Raw genomic sequence first — 7,500 nt, 5'->3', positions numbered from 1 at the left:
CATCATTTATGTCATGAATGAATGTTCTCTCGAATACAGTTATTGTATTGTTATTGGAAGGAAGAAGAATGTTTTTCTTTTTTTTCTATATGATTTCTAGTTAGTCAACTGGTCTTTCTGGGCATTTGTAAGTTCATGTATGGATCAGTATGATTTTTGCGAATTAGCAAAGAAAACAAAATAGGCTTAATTTAATGAGCTCTAATATGCATGCTTTTTTTCATTTTTAATAATGTGGATGTGCTTGTCTGTCTCCGATAGTGTCACCACAACTAATATGGGTTTCTCTCACTACCAGATCAGAAGGATCAAGCAGCCAAGGGTAAGTATACACGAAGCTGCCTGAAAGTTTTGCCTTTCCCTCCGTCGTTCTTCATATTTTCTCCTCTTCTAAATGCTACCAAAACCAACTGTCCATCAAAGAAGATCTCGAGGAGAGAGCTTTTTTAAACTGTCCACCTTTCTTGTGGCTCTGTTGGTACTCTGCCTTTAGGGTGTCTCTGGACGTCCAGCTCCTGCTATCTCTCTCTCTCTCTCTCTCTCTCTCTCTCTCTCTCTCTCTCTCTCTCTCTCTCTCTCTCTCTCTCTCTCTGCTTGGTAGTGACTGTTGGGGAGTTGTCGCTTGTGCAGCCAGATTTTCGATTGAGGATAGAATAACCATTGCATGTTTGATGACCATTCCTGTATTCATTAATTACGTTGTGTGTCGTGGTGGTTTTTGTGCTGACTGCTTAGTCGTTGCAGGTAAAAATTCTGAGGTGAAAGATAACAATGATTCCTGTGAAAACACAAACATTAACCCCTCACTTTCATGTGGAACTGATGAGATCGTATAACATTTGAGTTGTGATTTAGCACCATCGCACATCATTGTTCATTGTAGTACTGTGGTGACATGAAAATTACAAAAAGATTGACAAGGTTTTTGATGACGCCAATAATAGCTTTTATTCATATGAGGAGTAATAACATCATGCTTGTATGATGAATTTAGTAACATGACAGTGGTATATACGACACACTACAGGGTTGCCTTGTGATCACTGCGTGTTTTTTTTTTTTTTTTTTTTTTTTTTTTTTTTTTTAGATTTAAATCAAATGTAATGTCCCTGATAACTGCGGTGAATATTTTCAACTCTGCGTCCAAGGATAACGATTTTACCTTTGTGATGCCATGACAATTAGAATTTGGCAATCGTTGCATTTAGAAAAAATATTTGTTTAGTTTTTTTCAGCTCTGGTCGGAACGTGTTTTTAATTGCAGTAAATGTACACCATGATTAGTTTAAAAGTTGTCTCCAGACGTCTTTTAATCGATTTAGGATTCTTTATTATTTTTAAGATAATGACCTTCACTTGTATCAAGCCTTGGGAGTTTGGAGCAATCATTTATATTATTTTGATGGATGAAAAATAATATTTTGAGAAACAATATTATTTTGATTAAGAAAAAAAATAATTTTAGATGTTTTATTTTTTGTTAAAATTTATAGATAACGGACAATATTAAGTTTGAAAATAAGTTATTTACCTATTGTTTATATTTATGAATTGTGTTTGTATTAATTTTTTGTTTTTTTGTTTTTCACTATTTATCTATTATTGTTCAACGTACATATAGTTAGTCTTATTATTTTTTGAGTGAATGAAACAGAAAAAAGAATTCACTTGAATTACCCTCCTCGTCTCTAAAATCTCGCCCTCTTAGATTGCAAACTCCTATTGAGTATTAGTAGTGACTTCGATGGAAAAATAATTTTGCTTTTGGGTTGTATCATGCTTTTTTTCTGTTAATTTTATGCGGCCTTAAATATTTATCATGTTATTCATTCGTTTTATTCTCTCTGTACTTATACTTCTGTAGATAGAGTGCTTGTTGTGAATGCAAAGTTTATCTCATCTTATTTTGCTTTTATGTTTCATTGTCGCAGTTTTCTTTATAATATTTTCCATCACTATTCTTGCTTTAGAACGGTAGTGATCTTTAAAAGCATGTGCTTTTACAATTATCTATTTTGTATATGGTCTTAGTATGACATTACAGAGGAGGTAGTCAAATGCCATTGATGTTTGTATGTAAGTATGTCGAAACACGTCCACTCTTCTCTTGGAATTTTTGGAAATTGCAAATCACTCTGGTCAAGTGACCTTTGCAGGGAATACCCTGTGACTATTAACGCTCCTTCAGAGGAAATAAACGTTCCTTGAGCCTCCCTCGACAATAGAGGCCTCCGTTACAATAGCGAAGTCTTAAGAAGACGACCATAAAAAAAAAGACAAGAAAAAAATAGATCTGGGAAGTTCTTCGAAATGTACCTACAATTACCTATAAACGCGATGGGGTTCCTTGGAATGAGAGAGAGAGAGAGAGAGAGAGAGAGAGAGAGAGAGAGAGAGAGAGAGAGAGAGAGAGAGAGCGGAAAGTTAATGAGTCATTCCCATTTCTTCCAACTCGATATGGTTGCTTTTTTTCTCAAAATTGATGTTTCTTTTGCAAACAAAGCATAGATTTCCCTTTCTTCTTTTGTTATATGAACATTTCTTAAGATATTCAATAATTAAAAAGAATTTTCTGAGTGATCTTTGCAAGCTGAGATGTTAAAAGGATTTATTTGTGAACTATGTTTTTTTCTGCTTTTAGTACACGTTCCTTTAATTGAAAACGTTTTCCCTCTCTTCCTCTTTCGCACTTTTACTGTTTCCATTGTTTCAAATGCCTGTGAATATGAAATTGCAGAATTTTCTGTTATCTAATTATTTATTATTATTATTATTATTATTATTATTATTATTATTATTATTATTATTATTATTATTATCACGCCCTTTCCTTGAAGAGCTTTTTCCTGCGATGTCGTCCCATTTCTCTTTTGGAATGTTTTCACTTTTGCTTCCTATGACCTTTGTGAGTTAATCTTCCATCAATAAAAAATTTCATGTTATCACCTTTGAAAAAAAAAAAAAAACTGTAAAACGCACTTGTCTTTTCACCCTTGTTATTATTACTATGAGTTACCTTCGTGAATTTCTGTCTATTAAAAAGCATTCATTTTCCCCTTCTACATTAATTTCTTTTGACTTAAGTCATCCTTTTTACCACGTCGGATTTATTTCTGTCTGTGTTGTACTGAATCTCCCTCCTTTCTCCTCCCCTTCCTGGACCCTTTTGCTTCTCCGTTCTTAATTAGCAGGAGCGAAACGCAGCATAATCGAAGATTCTTTCCTGGAATCGTGTTGGGGTCTCAAAGAAGATTACAAGGGTTGATAGTGACGAACGGGGTTTAGTTCAATAGGTTACGGTAGATAGCATAACACTCCGCTTCAGGCATTACTTCCATTTGTGTTTCTCTTATTATGGTTTAAGTTTGGCTTCTTTTGATGGGTGATTGAAACGTTGACACAATTACTTGGCTCTTACTTACTATGGGATAGTTTTCAGTTATAGCAAGTATAAAATTCTGTACAATAAATTCGACTCTTATTCGTCAACTGCGGTTATGATTATGAAATTTGCCACTACATTTTTTATTACAAAATATACATTTATATTTGGTAGTGCTCCTACTACTTTTACTCTGGTTGTGAGTACTACTTTTCAGTGTTTTTTTGTTACAGATACCGTACCTAATTTCATATGAAAAAAATCATAAACTAACTGTTTAGTAACGTTAAAATTCATTGGGCTAAAAACCAATCGTATTGTGATACCGTGATAATTCCATTTCTCCCATTTCGTTCATCTTCTCTGCTAATGCTCTCGTTATTTTTTTTTTTTTTTTTTTTTTTTTTTTGCCTCTGTAGAAAGGCCCGGCCGATATTTGAGCTGAGCTATGGGTGAATACATCGATATTGAAATTGGATTTAGGGGAGAATATGCTTTGGTTATTCAAATTGAGAGCTCGGACGATGTTTGAAGCTGGATCTAATGATTTACGGTTTATTTATTTCTGTCATTTTATTATTTGATTTCACAGTTAGTCGTCATTTCTTTATGTCATAGTATATATTTTTAATGGAACTGTTGTTTTTATTAAGGATTTGAAAGTCACAGGAGTATTTTATGAAGGAGATTTTAAAATTGCAAAAGAATTAAGATTTAATCAAGATGGAGATGAATCGATCAGTAAATGTAATTGAGGTAGACGTACTGCTAATTTGTCTGAAGTTGATGTAACGTTACTAAGAGACGGGGAAGCTGACTGGGATTGTGTTTATAGCTTCTCCTTATTATTGATGTACCTTTAATATTGAAGCATGTTTTTTTTTAATTAAATATCATCATCATCATCATCATATCTCTCTCTCTCTCTCTCTCTCTCTCTCTCTCTCTCTCTCTCTCTCTCTCTCTCTCTCTCTCTCTCTCTCTCTCTCTCTCTAGGTAGTTTTTAGATAAGCCGCCACCCAGAAATTTCTTTTGGAATGAGGGTACCTAATTTACTTTAGAAATGCGACTTTTGTGTTTTAAATTACACCCTTACGTATAAATAGTTGTAAAATCCCTGAATACTTTATGTACATATACCTTTATACATATAAACTTACATGTGCAGTAAGTAGAATTGTGCAATTAAGGAGTGATACTATTTGTTGCATATTCTCCCTGTGGACTACCAAGAACTTTGCATGTTGGTAATGATTATGGAGTACAGTTGCCCATTGTGATGAAGCATATCATCTGCCGTAGTAGTCATTTTCTTGCTGGGATACCTTTCATTGAACACTGAAGTATAATTGCAACAGGAAATGATGTTCCTTTTTTTTCCTTCGTATGAAAACCGTTGGTCATGTAATGTCTGTTTAATGAGCTGTCATTCCCCCCAATGATAGGGGCAAAAAAGTCTCTGCTCGTGTTAAGACCGGCTCGTTGATCGAAATTTATTGAATGATCGACTGACTGACTGGCGTTGCAACTGAAAGCTTTTTTCGTCAGGGTAAATGTTGAATCTTTTGGATTAATTCTTGCAGCTATTAATTCTTTGATCGACGCCTAGGACCTTGATACCCAATCGTTGCAATCGTTTATTAATTTGCGGTTTCGTCTAGCTTTATTGTTGTTTGATTTTCAGTTCTTACAGACATAACAACAACAGTGACTATAAGCAAAACACCCGTCAGAGCATTTCGCTCCAGCAAGTTACATAATCTGAGGAGGGGGTTGGGGGGGAGACTATCCTTTTACGATATTACGAAATGACATTTGATAAGAGTGGGCTTTGTCTCTATATAGAATTACCTGTGGATCGATACGTTCAGTAGGTCATGCCACCAAACACTGCCCATTCAGATAGAATCTCACGCTGGCTGGTCATGTTGCTAAAGCAAAGGTTCTGGTTGGTCAGGTAGTCTTGTACACCCAGTGTTGCTAGGGCTCTGATGACCCTTGCGTGCCACAACCTCAAAAGGGCATGTTTGCAATCTCGGTGGTGATTTGCAACATTATCCAAAAGTTTATAGTTTGGTTTAGTAAACACCCAAATGGAAGTTTATTTTCATGGTGTTTTTGTGTGATACATTGCAATGCGCTTGATTTAAGGAATCGTGACAAGGATCTCAGGTGTCTGTCGAAATAATTGATCTATTACTGTTTAGTTTAATTTAGTCTTTTGGATTCTTTGCTGAGGAAATTGTCAAATCTTTTAGTTTATTGTCTTTTTAATATTTTTTGAGACATTTCAACCCTTTAATTTTTTAGTATTTAGAATTTTTCTATTTGAATAACTTGAATTTTTCTTGCTGTAAATTATTCTTTCTAAAGATCTTTACTCATGGGATAGTGAAATTTTAATTAATTGAGCTTCTATTTTCCAGTAGCTGGGTATAGATAAGATAAAATGTTCAGACTAGTTGATCCCTAATTTAGAATAAAAGAAAAAAAAATTCTTGACCTCTTATATGTTTTAACGTTTATTAGTAGGGTAATGTATTATTAGTAATCATATGGATTTTGAAAATATTTCTCTCGTGATGTGAATTTGTCAGTGACATATTTTTCGTTCTTTAAACGTTTTCGAAATAGAAAAATATGGTAATTAATATTTTTTGGTTGTCTACAATCATATCTCAATTGACTGAGCATATTTATACTTCTTGATACAGTATTAATAATAGGCTGGTTTTCGAAAGGACGTTATCAAAGTGCTGAATACACGTAATAAGTAACATTGTATTAGGGGAAGGAAATGGAAAGATGACCGAGTGAATAAAACTGAAAATGAAATTTTAAGATATATTTTGGTTTACAAAACAATTCACTAAACAAGTGAAAAGATTATATTAGAAAATGTTACAAAGGCTTAAAGAAGATACTATAATAAAAGGAAAAATATAGAATTATAGTTCTAAGTATTAGTTGTCTGAATAATGGTTTTTGATAAAATGAAGTGAACAGACCCTGATGAAAAAAATAATAAAAATGTCAACAAAAAGGCAATAAGGAGCTGAATAAACCTTTCTTATCAAGAAATGTTTGCATAGATGTCTGGCGGCTCTTGATTCAGAAGAAGCTTTTAAAGGACATATTACTATCTCTAGAAAGAACTGCTTAAAACTTTGTTATCAGGTTACTGATTCTTAGTTCTCTAATAGGATTCTTTTATTTGCTGTATGCTTTTGCTTATATTGATGGATTTTATACACTCACACATACACTCGCACACACACACATTTATATATATATATATATATATATATATATATATATATATATATATATATATATATATATATATAATATGTATATATATATATATATTATTATTATTATTAAATGCTAAGCTACAACCCTAGTTGGAAAAGCAGGATGCTATAAGCCCAGGGGCCCCAACAGGGAAAATAGCTCAGTGAGGAAAGGAAACAAGGAAAAATAAAATATTTTAAGAATAGTAACAACATTTAAATAAATATTTCCTATATAAACAATAAAAACTTCAACAAAACAAGAGAAAGAGAAACTAGATACAATAGTGTGCCTGAGTGTACCCTCAAGCAAGAGAACTCTAACCCAAGACAGTGGAAGGCCATGGTACAGAGGCTATAGCACTACCCAAGACTAGAGAACAATGGTTTGATTTTGGAGTGTCCTTCTCCTAGAAGAGCTGCTTACCATAGCTAAAGAGTCTCTTCTACCCTTACCAAGAGGAAAGTAGCCACTGAACAATTACATTGCCGTAGTTAACCCCTTGGGTGAAGAAGAATTGTTTAGTAATCTCAGTGTTGTCAGGTGTATGAGGACAGAGGAGAATCTGTAATGAATAGGCCAGACTATTCGGTGTCTGTGTAGGCAAAGGGAAAGAACCGTAACCAGAGAGAAGGATCCTATATGGTACTGTCTGGCCAGTCAAAGGACCCCCTAACTCTCTAGCGGTAGTATCTCAACGGGCGTATATATATATATATATATATATATATATATATATATATATATATATATATATATATATATATATATATATATGTATGTATATATAAGTATACATGTTTTGTGCATATATATATATATAT

The 7,500-nt window shown here is 33.5% G+C and overlaps 1 protein-coding gene across 2 annotated transcripts in view; it reads left to right on the top strand.

Moving 5' to 3' along the window:
* LOC137615323 (homeobox protein Hox-A5-like) overlaps positions 1–7,500 on the top strand; it is a 171,076-nt gene that overhangs the window by 41,564 nt on the left and 122,012 nt on the right. The window contains exon 2 of one of the 2 annotated variants that reach the window (XM_068345088.1): positions 299–322. The exons of the other annotated variant lie outside the window; for it this stretch is intronic. Coding sequence (XP_068201189.1) covers positions 299–322 — 24 coding nt within the window. The remainder of the gene's footprint in view (positions 1–298; positions 323–7,500) is intronic. 2 annotated transcript variants of the gene reach the window in all.

This window comes from Palaemon carinicauda, chromosome 21 (assembly GCF_036898095.1).
Source record: "Palaemon carinicauda isolate YSFRI2023 chromosome 21, ASM3689809v2, whole genome shotgun sequence".
Lineage (NCBI taxonomy): Eukaryota > Metazoa > Arthropoda > Malacostraca > Decapoda > Palaemonidae > Palaemon > Palaemon carinicauda.
This window is presented reverse-complemented; position numbering and strand designations above follow the sequence as displayed.